Genomic DNA, 18,811 nt, shown 5'->3' with positions numbered 1-18,811 from the left:
AACAGGACAAAGAAATGTCCAGCCAGCCCCACAGTAGTCTGGCTACTCACAAATCAGTCACATACAATAATAGAACAACGACAGAGAAATATATGACGACAACAGTGAAATTCTATCAATTACATGCTCCAAAACCTGACATACGCAACTTTATGGCTCTGAGCTCCAAATGTGCTGATGTATTCAGTATGTTACACCCAGTATTTTGTCATTTTATACCAGTTTCTCCTCAGCAGGCTGAGCATTGATCTTACTTCTTCTGATGCAGTGAGACACCAGTCTTGTTCGATGTATTAGATGAAAGCCCCCATACTGCAAGCATCACATTTCTCATCAGAGATGGACGGATACATCTTTCATCTCTCCATTGCTGACCCAGTGCACTTGACAGCACTTATTCATACCTGCGACATCACATCCTTACTTTTCTTTCTCTCCTATTTCAAGAAACGAGACAAGCTCATCATCCCGGTGAAACACGTACAAAGTGTTAGCTCTCTATGGAGACAGATAACTCACCTTCCTCATGCTACACACCATGCACATCTATACTTTGTCACACATATTCCCTCTCTCTCTCTCTCTCTCTCTGTGTGTCACACACACACATACACACACACACCCTGTCTGAAATCATAATGTCTAAAGGTGAGTACCGGGTGATGAGAGCTGTCAGGGGTGAGACTCAGTATTGCAATGACAACCAGAGTGACAGCAAAGAGTCAGAATGCACAGAGTTTCCAGAGACACACCAGACACACCTGCCACTTGAACACACCTATACTGCTGAGATTGATTCTGATGATTCATAGACAGAATTTTGCATTCTAATTTCAGTAGGTCGCGGTATCAGTAACACTGAAAGTGCAGAGATAATAAAAATATGATCCTTCTACTACTATTACCGCCTCTTCATCCACAAGGGTTCATCATGAAGAAGCCAATGATGAAAATAGTAATGACAATAGAAGAAGAAAAAGAAGATGCAGAGGCATGTGAAGAACATGTGCCAGAAAAGCTTTTGTTTCCCTTTTCATTGATTAGATCTGGTAGACACACAGTTCCTGTCAAGATGTCTTTGAAATATTGATTGAAAAGCTCTTCCAAGCCAATGACAGGCTGTGGTAAGGAGATCTCTATAAATGAGACTTGAGCCCTTGTCATTAACCCATACTCTAAATGCACTCAGTACACCACAGTCTGCTTCAAAACTCAACCATAAAACTAACAGTAAACAACAGTTGACACAAAGAATAAATCATCATTTGTGCATATCATTTATGATATTCTGCATTGTTTTTACATTGTTGCTAAAAGCACTTTAAAAGATACATGGACAGTAAAACAAGTCAGTAGCCAAGCTCAGAAAAACATGGAACGAAACCATACTGTACTCTGTACAAAATAGCAGGGAGCAATTAGTAGCTCGACACTGCCACCTAGGGAATTAAATTCCCTAATTTCTTTTAAGTGAAAATATAACTTTCCATTAATGGCCTACAGTTTATCAAACTCTGGAGATGCTAACTGACACTGATGCAGGTAAATTTATACCTTCTGACAAAGTTCTAACCTTCTTGAGCATTTAGAGAATGAAGAATAGAGTCATGATTATGGGTATGCGATTCAAAATTGTTTTCAATGTCCATCTTTACTGATGTAATGTTTTTCATGTTGGATTTGATAATAATTTTTACTCAGTGATATATCTGCATGTGTGTCAGAGGAGTACAACCACATTGTCATATTTGCACAATGACACTCATGAGACTGCTACAGTGGCAGCTTTGTTGACCATGTTTCAAAAAGAAACTATGATCCATCTCAGCCCAACTACCTCCAAAACAAACACACACACACACATTACCTACAAATGCAAAATAATCCACCTAATCCACCATACGCTCAGGTCTCAAAGTCTATCTCTCATACTCCACAACTCAATTGCTTGCTGTGCAGAGATCTAAAATGACTCCATTCAACCACAAGGGCTTGTCCATAAGTTTGCACTCTCATTGACACATTGACTCTTTTGGCCTATTGAGGGCAGCACAGGTACATGTCTTTGGTAGATGACAACATTCAGAGATTCAGATCTTCATACATGGGGCTTGCCCTTTACTTCATAATGGAATAGGATAAGGCAGATTCAGAAAAGGGCAGGGTAGGAGAGGATGGGCTAAAATAGAATGGGATAGGATTGAAACAATAAGACGTGAATGTGGTAGGACATGATACAATACAAGTCAATTAAGGACTGAATGCTTCAGGAAGGCGTCACAGACATAGCCTGTGGTTTGTCTGCTAAAAACTCAGTAATCCATAAATGGAGACTGTGGCCATGCAACATGAACATTCTGGAAAGGAAAGCAGGCTGCATAATATTAACTGCAGAAGAAAAATAATAAAAAAAAGGGAGATTACTAATATACCTCATTAACATACTTCCTTACACTCTACATACATGAAATACAAAAGTGCCACTGTGCTAATACTATTTCAGTCCTCCTGCTCAACTCTCCCTGTTTGTCCCTTTGTTTTCTACACCTTCTCTTGGGAATAAATCCATTATGAGTCTAATGTAGGACAACAGTGCATCAGAAAAGAACAACAACAAACAGGCTATACTGGTAATGCTAATGAAAAATACAGCATACCTTCATAATATTGGAAATTCCATTGACATGGAACAGGCTGAGCCCTCAGGACATTCTGCGGCCTTCTGTCACTTCTCCAAACAGATGAGTGAAAATGATAAAGGAGAAGTTGCTTCACATACAAAACGATTGTGCCTGATATTATCTCTCTCAGCAAACTTTTCTGTCACCCTTAATCAAATATTGAATAGGCTATATTGTACAACCCTTTTGTAAACATTGTCCTTTGTTGTATACATGTACACATAGTGAGTACAGCTGGTTATTCAGTCAGAAACAGTCCATAACCATCAGCTCCTTCCCCTTCCCACAGCTAAAAATGGGCCTAGGAGAAGCTTGTTATTTTAGAGCCGTTTAATAAGTGTCCCAACTTGATCCTCAGCTGGGTATAATAGGAGGCCCATCTCTCTCATTTTTTCCCCTTGAGTTACTGTGTTTTTGGTCCTTTGTTGTAAAATAACATATTTTAGAGATCACTTTCATTACCTCATGAGGCTATACTCCTAAAACACCTAACTGCTGTCTGTGGCCGACTTCTTCCTACGATAGCTCACATGCTAATGAAGATATTATAAACTGGAAATGACATTATGTATCATATGGGCTTTACTTAAAGGTACAGCGCCAGTTTTGGCAGCATAGGGGGAAGCTATGTTTATACAACACTGCATCACTAAAATCTGATTAACCATAAGAAAATTACTGGGCTCAGTAATAGCTCTGCAAAACAGCAGACAGCCAAAAGCACCACGTCAATGCGTTGTCTCTCAGAGAGCACTACAGGGATCACATGTAAAATATTAACAGCAGACTGATATGATATTTCAGAAATACAGATATGATATTTCAGAAATAAACTAATCTTTGAATGAAAAAAAGCAAGTACTTTGTTTACTCTGAAGACAGAATGCAGATTCATCATGCGAAAGAAACAAAATGATGGCTGTGAAATGACAAGACAAACTGAAGGAACAAACGTGAAACACGACAGAGTAAAACCCACAAGTCAAAACATACGTGTTAGAGCACTAATGACTGGATCAAAAAATATGTAATGTATGTCTTTTCTCCAAATTATTTACTGGCTCCTATTGAGTAATTGTTTTATGTTAAGCCTAAAACATTTAGGGGCCGGATGTCTAGGAGCCAAAATGATTATATTTGGGTTTGCAGTGTCTCACACTTCTTTTTTGTTGAGTCAACCCCAGTCTAGTGGCTGGAATGGATGGGTCATTGGAAGATAAAGGCAGGTGATGCTTACTGGATGGTGTGGCCAGAGCAGGAAGAGACAGTCTTTGACCTCACATCCTCAGGCCCAGGCTGCCACTGCCACTGTTCCTGATTTGTTTCAGTCAATCCTTAGTGTATCTTAGCAATCCTTATTTTCATTCAAGTTTTGAACTTCTAAGCGTTGTATTCTTTTATCATTTGAAATAAATAGTTCTTTATTTTTTGGGCAACATCCTTCTGTGGACTTTTCTCTTGGACTTTTTTGGATGTGGAGAGTCAGACATTTTTGCTCAGCCACCATAGTGGTTGTCAGTAGGAAAAGAAACAACCACTACACTATGCCTGGTACAATGTTATTTTTTGTGCTACAAATCTGTTAGAATGCACTTAATACATTTTATCATACAATAGGTCATATTTGTCCAATTGCATCATGACTTAGATGAAAGCAGCGATACGCAAAGAAGATACAGAGAACACATTCTTTCCAGATAAATATCATATTTATTCTTTTCATGTTGTGTATGTGAAACCTGATGCAAATGAACGGGATGCAGCAGGACAAGACAGTAGAAAAATGCACATTAAAAAGGCAGTAAGGCCATAAAGAGTTGTTGGCATGAGAGAGTCAATGATTAAAGCTCTAAATTTTGTAGGCACATTTTGTAGCCCTTAATCAGTTTAAATGCCATACAATCAAATTCACCGGTTGGTGACTCAGAAAGCACACATGGCAACCGAAAGGTTTCACTGGTAAATACATTCCTGTAATTGGCTATAAAATTCTGTTTTGGATCTTTTTGCATTTTGGATCTTTTTGCATATTCTTTTGCGGTGAGACTTTGGGAACAAGCTGGATTATGCACTCTGAGTCCTTTTAAACTGCATACTGAGCGTGACTACAATACTACCTCTGATATTACAAGTTATGGTAGTCATTATGATAGAAAATTAACAGGACATACAGACGTATTTTGATAACACTGCACCATTCTGCCATTTTACAATTTCAAAACACAGTATGAAATGTGACTCACTGTTCTGGTAAAGACAGGGTCCATATAGTAAAACATAATGCACTGTAGCATATACAGTTGAGGCCTTTCGTGCACTCCATGATATATCATTTCTATGTTATCACTGCTTTTGACTTCACTGTCCTTTTAGGATTTGTTTGATTATCTCTGATACTTGTGCCACAGTTATGAGTATCGAATGTTTATGCCTGATGCATCTCAGTACTTTACTACTGACAGCTACCCAATATAAGCACTGCTCTAATTACAGGCTCTTCATAAAACGAGGACCAGAAGAATGAATGGCTGGAGTTCATATAACCAATGCAGGTCATAACTGTGGTAATACATGATAGACAAAAGCAAACAGAGCTCAGAGGTTTGAAATTCCAGTGCAAACTTCAAGCACTCCCTACTGAGGTTTCAACTAACCTCCAGCATTTTGATTTACCTTTATTAAATTGAAGTCTTATATGGATTAAGGTAGAAAAAACATAATTCGCTTGTCTCTCTTATGTGACTAAGAGAGGTTGCACCAAAGAATTGATGAATGTTGATGTGGGGAATCACAGAATGAGATCATGGAATGTTGAAGTTTCCAGTGCATAACAATAACTGTACAGTACTTGACTTGTGAAACCTTTAAGGAATACTGCAACTCATATTACAACGGTATTTGTGATTAATAAACAAACAAACACACAAAAGACTGGCAAACAAACTTTGCGTACATGGTACATGCACCATGTTGCCTTTGAGTCTTTGTCATCAGAAAGAAGGCTCATGTTGTTTATACTGTGTCAAAGTAACTTCATGGGTGTACATTACATTCAGTGTGACACCTTTTTTCTTGTTATGAAGAAACTGCATCACACAAATGGTACATTACATAAGGCATTTTTTCCATCTATCCTATGATATAACTCTTATGCTGAACATTTTATATTCCTCAACATATTGTCCCTTATTTTATATATGTAAAAGCAGGTACTCACCCATATACACAATACCCAGCAAAGAGTCTAACACTCGAGTTTGATAAAGAGTGTTGTTGCCCTTAGGGTACAGTGAGATTCAAATTGCTGATATTTTTGCAGATGCCACCAGTCACTCCGTTTTCATTTTCTCCCTAACATCGGATGGAAGTGTTTCAAAGAGAGTGTCCTCCACAACGAGACCGCTGCGCTTCAAGGCTCGACAAAAGCCGAGCTCGGGCGGCAAAAGCTCAAAATGGTTTCCTTTCAGCTCTAAGTGAGTCAATGAAACCAGGTTTGAAATCTTTGGTGAGAGCAAGGAAAGCGTATTCCGACCTAGTTTGAGGGTTTTAAGTTTCTTGCAGAAGAACAGCTCGTCTGGGATGTTCTCGATCTTGTTGCAGGACACAGAAAAGTACTGTAGGCTCTGAAGGACACCTACCTCTGGGGGGATAAAACGGATGTCATTGTTGGAAAGGTCAAGATAGCGCAGCTTGGTACAGAGGAAGAGATGGGAGGGCAAGATCTCGATCTTGTTATGGCTAAAGTACAGGCGCTCCAAGCTGCTCAGCTTCTTGATGTGTTCGGGAATGTAGGCGATGCAATTGTGCCACAGTTTGAGACAGGTAAGCTTGCGCAGGTGTTGAAAACTGATGATCTCTTCGATGGAACGGAGATTGTTGTCCTTCAAATCCAGCTCTTGAAGGTTGATCAAACTGAATATGGCATGTGGGATGCGCTCCAGGTCACAATGCACCAATTCTAACTCAGTGAGGTTCACCATTTTCTTCAGGTTATTAAGCATGACCAGTTTGGTGCCATCATTATGGATGTACAGCCGCTGCAAGTGGCTAGAAACATCTACGATAGACTGGGGGATCTTTGTGAAGTTGCTCTTCAGGGACAGGGTCTTAAGGGATTTCAGTTCCCGCAGTGAATCCAGGGTTATATTCTTGGAAGCATCAGGGCTCAGGGAACCAATCAGATAGAGCTCTTCCAAATTACGCAGTCCATACATCCATTGTGGGAGTTCCCGACTGTCATCAAACTTCACTCGCAGCACTTTCAGATTTTCCTTCAGGAAAGACGTGGCAGCGGTGTGGATTTTAAGGGAACATTGATAAAGGGACAACTCCTGAAGATTCTCCAGCTGAGCTATAGCAGCAGGGATAGTGACATTGTTGATAATCTCCAGCTTCAAGGACTGCAGTTCTGTCACCTCAAAAATGGTATCTGGGAGTCCGGACAGCATGAAAAGTTGGAGTTCTAGCCTATTATTGGTGTTGGTCTGCATCCTCTGTCGAAGCTTCTCTGCAGTCCATTCGTGATTTAGGTTGAGCTGTTTTAATTTGTTTTCACTGACCTCAGACAGGAACACCGCAAATCTCTTGGAGTAGAGGGGGTCATACTGATCGATCATGTGTAACATGAAAGCGAAGTCATTCTTTACATCTGGGATATCATCGATTCCTGTCTCTTGCCTTACATACTCAAATGAGTATTCCTTTAGTGAGCGGTAGAAGAGCCAATAAGAAGTGTAAAGGCAAGTAAATCCATAGACAGCCACAAAGCACAAATAACAGTAAGAGAGCTTAGAGAAAAGGTGAGCCATAGTGTGATTGCAAGAGAAGTGTCTATAGCCTGTCATGTCCTGTATGTCTACATTACAATTTACTGTGATCTGAACCTCGGATACCAGGACACTGTTGTAAGCAATAATAAGTATAAACTTCAACACTTTGAGTACGGTCTGGCGAACATACATAACATACAGTATGTCACCTTCTTCCACATGCAGTCTGAACTTTTTGACCTTTTCAAAAAGAGCTTTAGCTTGTTCACCTTCCTTCTTGTCCAGGACACTCGGTGCTGGTTTGTCAACTACAATCTTCTCTGGAATGGACTTTAGAGACTGGGTTCTCTCAAGGTTACCATCCCCAGCAGATGTATTAGGGTTAGGCCTACTGGTTGCATTTTTCTTGCTATCCTTTTCTTCAGGATTCTCTCCAGAGACTTCAGACAAAGCTCTGGTAGTCCAAGGGGAGTCAAAACACTTTCCCAATATGGAGATGAAGTGCTCAATTTTGGAGCTGGATCCAGGAAACTTAAACCAGAAGTTGCTACATACCATAAATATAAGGGTGTGAATGAGAACCAAGTAAGGAAAATACTTGGCATACCAGTGCAATGCTTTCTCATAACACATCTGATTTATGAAGTTGTACTGTTGTAGGTCGAGATTGGTCTTCAGACCCTTCATCTCATGGACCAAAGGCACTGGGGTCACAGGGGCTGATGGTTCGATGAGTTCTGTTTGATTTGGTAATGGCACCGTTTGGTTTGGTGATGATGTCCTCTGAGGAAGGCATATGATTTTGTCTTGCATTACCTGAAAAGGAGAAAAAGAAATATCAACAAGAGAAAGAAGATCACACAAGCCACAACAACAATTGAACGGCAATAAAGACAATGCAATATTATTCAACAATCTAATTCATTGAGTGACAGAATGGTGATTTCCATAAATCTTTGTAATATTTAAGTTCATCCTGTTATAAAAACAAAGGTATAAAATGACACACTCTAGCATTACTATAAGTTTGCAGTCGGAGCATCCTCCCACTTAGAGTCTATTTCTGTGTGGTGACATCAAAGGTAAAACAATGACTCAGTCAGGAAATAAAGACAATGCAATATTATTCAACAATCTAATTCATTGAGTTATACCCAGGACAAATGAGTGACTGCTAAGTGAATGACAGAAATGGTGTTCCATAAATCTTTGTAATATTTAAGGTCATCCTGTTATAAAAACAAAAGTGTAAAATGACACACTTTATCATTACTATAAGTTTGCAGTTGGAGCATCCTCCCACTTAGAGTCTATTTCTGTGTGGTGACATCAAAGGTAAAACAATGACTCAGTCAGGAAATAGATGATGAACGCACGAGCTACAGCTGAATTCTCCAGAGGGAGACATAGTCATACATACGCACCCTTTTCCCCTTCTGAAAAAGGAGTGGGTCATCACATACATCATATTCATCACACACACACGCGCACACACACACACACACACACACACGATTCTTTACCTCCCTAATGTTTTAGATAAAAGAGGCCATTTTCTTGTAGCATGGTTGGAGGTTGTTAGCAGTGTAAAAACCTTGTCTACTGGTGTAATTAGCATCTGGTTTATGTAGAACATGGAGGTCTGTCTGGGACTGGCATGGAGATAAAAGGCAAACAACAGCAACATAAACAAGAGGAGGGAGGAATAGAGACGGATATCAGTCTGCTGAGCAAGGCCTCGGGGGACAAAATCAGCAAAATCATATCGCTGTCTCAGTCTCTCGCTCTCTCTCTCTCTCTCTCTCTCTCTCTCTCTCTCTCTCTCTCTCTCCTTCATTTTCTCCTTATTGTCCTTACTCTCTCTCTTTTTCTTCGCGCCATTTATTAATGTCGCCATTCAGTCTGAATTCTGCATTACGTACTTCACACCCACGCACGCTCCGTCCAGTCTAACATCGGCTTTTAACTGGGCTTAGTGTTTATCTCTCCCCTTCTCCGTTGCTGACATTCAGCCACATAATAGCAGGAAAAATATTAATTAGGACAATAACAACTGTCTTGACCGGTCTGTCTTTGACCACTTAAACTCTGAAAGTCATCTGACACTAGTCATCTCATTATTTACAAACTGAAATCAAGCAATTTAAACAGTTCAACTCTTTGGAAAGACCCCTCTAGGGAGAATAGGGGATATTCCCACCCAAACACAAAGTTCCTGTCAATGGTGTTTGTCTTAACTAAAAATAATTAGGATTATCTACAGGAATTTACTCAGAAGTAGGGTGTGTGAGAGGAGCAGCTGAAGCACCGCCCATCCCAGATGGGCACAGGGTAAGGGCGCATGCTCCAAACAGCCGGAATAACTCTGTGTTTATGAGGAAGGGAAGAGGAGGGGCAACGGGGGTAATTTTCTCATGCAGGGTCGCTAGAATTCTTCCCCTTTTTTCCGTTGGTAAACTCTTACCACACCATGCGTGTTTGCCTTGTCCAACACTGCACTTTTTGTAATTGAGGGAAGCTGTAAGAATCCCGCCTGTGGGACTGAGTGCCTTATTTTCTCCTGAGAGTTTCACCGTGAAAGACTGTAAGTCGCTCACTGTGGACCAGAGCAGTTAAATTTTTGCTGCACTCATTTGAAAGAGTTGCAGGGACCTATGATTACGGGTTTATTTATGGGGTTACATTAAACTGCAATTAAACGAAGGTCAACAACCTTCAGAACAGATGAAGGCGGAACGGTAAACATCCAGTGAGAAAAAAACAGGATAGCCTCTATTTTGGGGTTTCTGTTTGAAGCTCCTCAGTTTGTATATATGTCAAATTACATGACTGAATAAAGAGACGCTGCTAATTTAACACAGAACTCTGATTGAGTCCAAGGAATTAATCACAGAGATGTACTTGTTAATCCCATGCTATGACACAGACAGATAGGTAGAGTGCAGATGAGTAAAAAAAAAAAAAAAAAAAAGAAGAAGTCTTGCACAAACCTGCAGGGTGCATCCAAACACACCTATCATGAGCATAACTACTGAGAGGTAATCCGTAAACACATCCCACCATGGTTTCAGCACTCGGAATGCTGGCTGCTGTTCTGAGAACTGCCGGAATTCCGTCACAGGAATCATGGTTCCTGTAGGGACACAGATACAGTGCATAAATTCCACACTCTACTTCACTTTTTAACGGTATGAAAAATGAACTAAATCCACATCCATCAGCTATCTATCTATCTATCTATCTATCTATCTATCTATCTATCTATCTATCTATCTATCTATCTATCTATCTATCTATCTATCTATCTATCTATCTATCTATGTCTATATGATATGGGTATTGTAGCAGCCAGTGCTAACAGAATAAATAAACAAAAGGGGAACAGAGACTGACATATCTAAAAGACTCTGTGGTCAGTACAGCTGCACTTTTCTTTTTCAGTCTGTCTGTAATTCATTTTCCTTTTTTCCTTGAAGAGGGGCCACATTGTTTACTGTGCAAACTCTAAATTTGGTCATGTTATTCAGACAGATAATAAAAGTTTTACATATTTCAAAAGCAAGCATTTCTAAACAGATCTGTCTGAAGTCTCAAGCAATTACTATGTTTTTTGGTGGTTATACTATGTAATGTTGCACTAAGAGGAACCAGCTTCTCTGAGAACTCTTCTCACATTTATACATAGCCTATCCTTTGTAAAAAGCAAAGAGAATATACTATGTGTATTATAACTGGTATCGTGTAAATCACTAAAGAGAGTATTTTGGTAAACCTAAGAAAAGATTTAATGAGTCAATTGTATCACAAATTACCGGGGCAGATCTGAGCTACCAACAAAAAGACAAGTTCCTTTGAAGCACTTCCTTAAACCTTAAATCTTGCTAAGCAGAGCAGTTTTTTTCCCCAAACCTCCAGTAGCACCATTCTCAGAATGCTTTTTTTCCCTCTCTCTCAGCCCTCTTTAATGGGCAATAAGAGCGCTGCATGCAGGGCCACAGAGAGGAATAACGTTCTAATTCTGCCAAAAGCCTCGCATAGACAGTCATTAATCACTCTGAGAGAACACAAGTCTGTGAGACAGGTGAGATTGTATAAAGGGATCAGGGAGCAATGGAGCATAAAGTTAAAGGACACACACATACACACACACACACACACACACAAAGAGGGAGAGAGTGTGTGAGAAAGAGAAATAGAGAGTGTTTAACCTCCACTGGTTAAAAGGTCAACCTCACAGATTCATTTTTACAAACCTCCAGACTCACTTAATTATGGTTTGAGTGTAATACATGCAATTTGTTCTAACAAAACTATTTCATTATGTGTATCTCTGGAGCTGCAGTCAGTATATATATATATACATAGCATAGCGCCCAAGAACTGCGGTCATATTACAAGGCTAAAAGCATAGAGTACCAAATTTAGGGTGTGGATGTGCTGACTCAAGCATACAAGATATTTCATCTTGGAGTGAACAACTAAACCTACATGAATAGATTCACAATGCAGACATAACACTGTCAAAACACTGTGTTATGACAGTTCACAGAAAAGTGATAAGACTTCTGGTAGCTGAGGTATGAAAGATTGCGCTAAAGTAATTTCACATGAGTTTCGCGACTGTGACAGCTTTACGAGTCCATAATGATTGTCCATTTCAAAGTGAGTGTTCCGGTATATCATATTAAGAGCACTTATGTCAGTCTCTCCCTCCTCTTTCTCCCCCTGGTTTTCTCTCATTTCTAAAACACTGTTCCTTGGAAACTACAATAACACATATCGACAAGCACTTTTGAATCCAAGTTCAGTGACAATTCACAACATGAAATAAAACAAAATAGAACATCCCCCTTTGATTTATTAAGGTGGCTAATGCTACATGGGCTATAGTTCTTGGCCGCTGATCCAATTAACAATTTCATGGTTGACAAACTCTGCACAGTCCCACAGGAATGACTAAACATTTCACAACAAAGTGTTTCTAGGACAAAACAATGTGGCAGAATATTGCAGTCACATCTGCATAAAAAGACTGTATATACAAGTCTAACACGACTCATCAATTACAAATGGCTGATCTGGTACAGTATATACATGTCTATATCTCTCTTTCTCACTCTGTGTAACACTCACAGACGACTGTTCAACATTATGTGACTGCCTTATGATGTAACATGCCTGCAATGACTTTAAGATTACAAAGAAGATGTCAGCAATGGCTCTCTCCTTCCATTACAAACAACCAACACAGCTGGAACTTTCCATGCAATCCCAAATACCCAGGCATGTTTATTTGGATGTATTTTCACCTACAGAGCCTTTCGCTGTGGAGTATGCCAGCGTCCTTTTTGTGTATTCTGTGCTGGGCTTAAATTAACTCATCGTATAATTTAAGTATAGACATCCATACATTAATTACAATACAAAGAAGTCACCAGCATTTAACTAGGGTACCAGAGAGTACCGTGAGATAGTACTGTGAGAACCACTGTCCACTCCACTAACACCATATGGATATTTAACTCATGAATTTGGCTGCTTGGACCTACAATGACCCTAATGCCCCATGCAGCTGTTTTCCAGGGGGAGAAAAAAAATCACCCTTCAGTGCTGTACTTATGAGTGTAAACACAACCTCACTCTGCTTACTCGCAATGCAAATGTTTGATTTTTGGCAGTGGCTGAGGATAAAAAGTATCATTTAATAAATGTGCTCAAAGAATAGGCCTCAGGTCTTTTTCTTAGCTGTGGCTACCAACTGACTAAGGATGCAGAGTCAAAGCGAACCGGTAATTTATTATTTTGTATTATGTCGTCATGCCTGGTTAGGTTTGAAAGACACATTGTTCCCTGAAGTTTAAGATCTGGGTCAAAACAAATGTCTAGATTTATTCTGTGGTCTATGCTTTCCTAAACAGTGCTCAAGAGTATGTGAAAAAAAAAATATTTAGACATTTAACATCAACAGTCACAAAATCACTGGACCTCTCAACAGTGTTTCACTGATGAAAGAGAAGCACAAAAACATATATATCTCTGTTGGGAGTTGTTTCCTATATGTATAGCAATCCAAGCATGCAAATAAGCTAGACCACTAATGAGCACACCACCACAACAAATAAAGTACAGCAAGATAAAAAACAGCATTAGAAATTTAACCGCAGTTGGAACAGTGTTTGTAACTTTTAGCATGTGACATTTGGTAAATGTCCTTTCCTTTCATTATAATTTGTTAGACTGTCATAATCGTTCTTTTTAGACTGACTCCTGGCGGAGAGTATCTAAAGTACTGAAAAGATGCCGTGGGATATCTCAATTCTGAGCCCATTTCAACTGATTCATAATGGATGCGATCAAAATGTTTCACTGATTTGATCGGTGGTGCACTTTGCTGGGCAAGCCACATGCATCTCCGAGAGATATAAATCCTAACTGTATTTCTACGGTCAATTCTGAAGAGTCATTCCAACAAAGCTGTTTCTTTCTTACAAGAAAGGTAAGGCCAGAAGCAAACCAGCCAAGTCTTATCCTCAGGACTCCCTTTTCCTGACAGGAAATAGTAACATTTTCAGACACAAGCGAGCTAAAAGACAATGTTTGTCTGAATCACCTCTAGTCTCCAGGATGCACTGTTCTGTTCATTGTAAGTCCATTTAGGCAATGGAAAAACACTCAGTATGTCCTGCAGCCCTGATAGGATGATGAATGCCGTTAAGCTTTTAGATGAGTTCTGTGACTACCTTTGTGATATTTTTCCTCTTCACTTTGCCATAATATTGAAGAAATGCACAACTGATATTATTGTTAGCCTGAGTGGAATAAACTCAAATGCCAACTATTAAATGACAAAGTTTAAGACACTTAATACTTCATGAGAGATTACTAATTTGACTACAATATGTAAAATGTCTAGCTTTTCTTGCTTAAGGCCATTACAGTATTCAAACTGAACCACGATAAATGGTAACCTCACACTACAATCGCCATGTGTTTCAAATACTTTACAGACCAGAGACATTATTAATGCGTAACCGCGTGTGAAGTTCTTAGTCAGTCTTAGACACTGAGCAGAGGCGTCGACTTCTTTATCTCCAAATATACCGATTTCGTGAGCAAAAACAGCATTCCATGTCCACTGACAAAAACTTAAAATTCTCTCCCGAAAAGCAAAATTAAAGTACTTTCAACATTATCTAAATAGAATGGCATCACGTTTTTCAAAACGAGGCACCCCTTACCCACGAGGGGGAAGTTTTATATGTACAGTAGCTACAATGCGCCAAAATGTTACAATTTCATCCAAGCGTTTATCAGCTAAGAATACAGACAGAGCATGAAAAGTGAACGAAGAAACAGTTCGTTAATTTCAACCATTACATCACCAGACATGACAACATTCGAAAATGTGTTTTAGCTTACCCTGAGTTGTACTCGGCAGTCCTTAGTTCACCAACAGCGACAAGGAATAATCACAGAGGATAGCGTCATGTCCTTGCGGTTGCGGCTCAGTCGGCCCGCTCCGTTACTTCAGCTGGTGAATGAAGGGACTGCACTGCCTTTCGCTGGCAGGGTGGGGGCTCCAAACTGAAAGACAATATTGTGTACAGGGCCACCACGGCCTCTTTCCGGTTTGGAGCAGACTTTTAACGGTAAATAAAGCTCTGTCTGACCGTGACCCATATGAAATCCTTAACACAAGACATTGTGATATCCCCTCTCAGGGTCACATCCTTTCCTTTCGGACAAGAGGATCAACTAAATATACTCATTTCCTCTCGCCAGAGCATTGTGGGCACTCCCATCACTCAATAGGTTCTATATGTTCTAAATCTGACTACTATTGTTTCTGCACGTCATTAAAATGCAGAGAACAGAAAGGGAATCCGAAGAGTATGTCTGATATAATAAACTATGAAGAACTCTACTGCAAGATGTGTCCTTGACTTTAATGAATCCAATACTATAACATAAACAAACTATGCAATCACATGTTATCTGAAAAAGTTTCAGTGTGTAATAATGATAATTATTAACAATAAGTGTAATGTTTATTACCATATCGCGTTACACAGTTATGTCATTCTGGTCCAGAGCATTTACTGGCCCAAAGAAGTGAAGTAATCAAAATAAACAACAATGGCACTATTAAGTACAATTCTCTAAGTCTTCTCTTAAGTATTTTAACTAAACCTGAAACAGCATAACAATATGTAAATCACTCAGAATTAGAATAAACCACAAACTGAACTACATACAATGAAAAAATAACTTGAAAAACATGCTCAGACATGTAAATTTTTTCTTTTTGTCCAGTATCCTCTATTTGCAAGGTCACAGAGAACAGGCCAGTCCAGTGTCCCCATAGCCAGTGTTACAGATCATCAGGTTACAGTTGGAATGATCAGCAGTTCCATCAGTCTCAGGCTTGCTTATGTGCTCCTTCTCTGGTCTCTGGAATCTCTCTTTGACATTTGAAGGGAGAGAATTAAGCAGGCCTTCTTCCACATGGAGGCCACCAGGTCTCAGGTGTTGACAGTGCTCTAGCTCTGCTGGAAGGCTTTCCAGCTGGTTTCCCCGCAAGTCTAATACAATTAGGTTAGTCAGCCTGCTAACTAAAGGTGGCAGGGTGGACAGACTATTGTGGTCCAAGTACAAAGATTGAAGGGTTTTGCACTGGAACAAACCATTTGGAAGCCTGTCAATCTAAACCAGATATGAAGCAGAGATAAATGCATTAGTCATAACTCTAGAGAATTCAACTTTCAATTATTATCCTTACTTGGAATCAGACTGAGCTCCAAAAATACTGTCATGGTCAAACGTCCGATTTTTGAACAATAATGCCTCAAGCAGAGAATCACTATCACACAAAAGCTAAATTTACTAATCGGACTGTCTTGATGTTTAAGTGTTTTACCAATGGAACAACCACTGTACCAATGCAAAAGAATTGAAACATGGAGGAGTGAGAACAATACTGTATGTGTGTGTTTGTGTGTGTGTGTGTAAGGGAGGGAGGAAGGGAGGAAGAGACTGTATTGCTGTGGGTGGAGTGGTGACTGACAAGGTACATAACAGTAAAGGAGTGATTTCTGCAAAAATTAAAGTGGAAAAGCCTGGGAAATATGTGGTATCTGATGTTCTAGTGATAATGGAAGGCTGATACTTATAACTGATTTAGCAGGAGTGAACCTAAAGAAATGACTTACTTTGTTCTGAGAAAGGGTCAAGATTTGCAGTCTCTTCAGGTCTTGTATGCCTTCAGGAATGACACACAACTTATTATGACTCAGATCTAGATAACAGAGTCTGCTACACAAGAAAAGCTGAGCAGGTATACAACTGATATAATTATGGCTAAGATGAAGTTGCTCCAGGGTTTCCAATACACCTATGTGTATTGGAATGTAATTGATATTGTTGTTTTTGAGCTTCAGAGTAAAAAGTCTTTGAAGATGTTGGAAACTTATAATTTCTTCAATTGTTCTGAGGTTGTTTCCTCTAAGATCAATTTCCTGTAAGTTAGTCAGGCTAAAAATGGAACTTGGGATACGATGAAGGTCACAGTTCAGCAACTTCAAACAAGTGAGCTGTGACATCATCTTCAAACTCTGTGTTGCATTGAGCTGAGCTCCTTCGTTGTCCACGTAAAATTTCTGAAGTGAAGACATTGAATTTGTAATCACCTTAGGCAAGGAAAAGATGCTGCACTTCAGAAGAAGTACCTTCAGGTTTTTTAGCTTGGGCAAGTCGTTCACAAAATCCGAGTTTCCCACTGAGAGAAGGTCTCCATACAAGTAAAGTTCAGTTAAGTTTTTCAGCCTGAAAACCCAGCGAGGGGCCTTTCCTCCCCCTGTAAATTTCAACCTCAGGATCCTCAGATTCTCTGACAGGAACTCCAAGGCCATACTGTCTACTGTGGCTGGTGAATGGTCAATCCAAAGTTCTTTGAGACTCCCAAGCTGTGTTACCTTCTGTGGTAACCTGGGCTCGAGGATTAGCTGTAATTTCAGAACCTCCAAGTCCCTTAGCTCAAACACAGCATCAGGAATTCCACTAAGCAGCATAAGGTGAAGCTCCACCTGGCCCTGAGCATTCTGTACCACCTTCTGCAAGAGCTTCTCCAGGGGCCAAACATTGTTCAAATTCAGCTGCCTCAGCTTTTTCTCACTGACTTCAGACAGAAACACCGAAAAACGCTTGGAAAACAACGGATTGTACTGATCCAGCAGATGAAGGATGAAGGCAAAGTCGTTCTTGACGTCAGGAATATCGCTATAGCTGCTTTCTTCACGCAGTGCATCAAATGAATACTGCCTTAGAGAATTTCTGATCATCCACAAGAAACTATAAAAGCAAGCACAGCCATAAACAACTACCAGTGCTGTGTAGACCAGGGAGAGAAACCAAAAAATGGTGGCCAAAGGGTGTACACAGTGAAAGGACTGATAAGGTATCAATGCACGCAAATCAACCATACAGTCAATCTCAAATGAAATACATGTGGCTGCGTATGGGACATAGGTTAAAATGAGTGACAGAATGGCCATTTTTACTATAATCTGTTTCATGTAGGTGTGATAGATGATATCTTTGTCTTCCACATGAACCTTTAACTTTTTCACCTTCTCAAATATGGCCTTTGCCTGTTCTCCTTCTTTTTTACCCAGAACGCTAAGCAACTCCATTCCGAAACGCTTCTCATTGCTGGTAGCAGACAACTTTGCCTCGGGGTCAGTAGCGCTCTGGGAAGGATGAGCGCCGCCCTGCTCAGCCACAGTCTCTGACAGAGCTCTGGTGGTCCAAGGTGAGTCACAGCACTTGTGAAGGATCGAGACAAAGTGCCCCAGCCTGGAACTGGTACTAGGGTAGTTGAACCAAAAGTTGCTCACAACAACCAAGGCTAACGTTTGCAACATTACCACGTAAGGGAAGAATCTGGCAAACCAGTGTAGGTGTTGCTCATGGCACACGGCGTCTACGTAAGCATACTGCTGTAGATCGAGCTTATAAAGACCTGAAGAGATAAGCGAGAAGTCTGCTTTGGTGATGCTGTTGTTCATTAATGGTCCCTTGGGGCCCCAGTTCCTTTCACAGAGGTTATGACATGGAATACAAACAATCCTACGAAGTGTGACCTGCAGGGTGCAACCAAGTGTGGCGATCATAAACATCATGATAGAGAGATAGTGGCAAAAAACATCCCACCAGGGCTGGAGAACGCGGTAGAGCGACTGCCCACCTGCAAACTTCTTCAGCTCCCCTTCTGAAAGCATCTCTGAAACCTAAAAGAGAAACTAATGATCAAATCTGACATTTAGTCAAAAAACATCAGGTATTGAATACTCATTAATCTATGAC

At 40.1% G+C, this 18,811-nt stretch overlaps 2 protein-coding genes across 2 annotated transcripts; both read right to left on the bottom strand.

The window, feature by feature from the left end:
- Positions 1-6,010: 6,010 nt before the first annotated feature.
- On the bottom strand, positions 6,011-14,952 carry LOC115827650 (volume-regulated anion channel subunit LRRC8C-like). The gene is made up of 3 exons (XM_030791546.1): positions 14,870-14,952; positions 10,441-10,583; positions 6,011-8,266 (listed from the first exon to the last, which is right to left on the bottom strand). The coding sequence occupies exons 2-3, from the start codon at positions 10,576-10,578 to the stop codon at positions 6,011-6,013; spliced, it is 2,394 nt and encodes a 797-aa protein (XP_030647406.1). The 5' UTR covers positions 10,579-10,583; positions 14,870-14,952.
- An 829-nt stretch (positions 14,953-15,781) lies between these two features.
- On the bottom strand, positions 15,782-18,726 carry LOC115827259 (volume-regulated anion channel subunit LRRC8B-like). Its single transcript, XM_030791072.1, has 2 exons — positions 16,660-18,726; positions 15,782-16,153 (listed from the first exon to the last, which is right to left on the bottom strand). The coding sequence occupies exons 1-2, from the start codon at positions 18,724-18,726 to the stop codon at positions 15,782-15,784; spliced, it is 2,439 nt and encodes an 812-aa protein (XP_030646932.1).
- Positions 18,727-18,811: the final 85 nt, after the last annotated feature.

The sequence above is a fragment of the Chanos chanos genome, chromosome 14 (assembly GCF_902362185.1).
Source record: "Chanos chanos chromosome 14, fChaCha1.1, whole genome shotgun sequence".
Lineage (NCBI taxonomy): Eukaryota > Metazoa > Chordata > Actinopteri > Gonorynchiformes > Chanidae > Chanos > Chanos chanos.
Note: the sequence above shows the minus strand (reverse complement) of the source record. Positions and strands in the feature narration are given on the sequence as shown.

Coding starts and splice junctions, on each gene's coding strand:
- LOC115827259 (XM_030791072.1), bottom strand. CDS start 18,726: ATGCTTTCAGAAGGGGAGCTGAAGAAGTTTGCAGGTGGGCAGTCGCTC. Junction 16,154..16,659: donor TGACCCTTTCTCAGAACAAA/GTAAGTCATTTC, acceptor TATCTGGTTTAG/ATTGACAGGCTTCCAAATGG.
- LOC115827650 (XM_030791546.1), bottom strand. CDS start 10,578: ATGATTCCTGTGACGGAATTCCGGCAGTTCTCAGAACAGCAGCCAGCA. Junction 8,267..10,440: donor TGTTTGGATGCACCCTGCAG/GTTTGTGCAAGA, acceptor TCTCCTTTTCAG/GTAATGCAAGACAAAATCAT.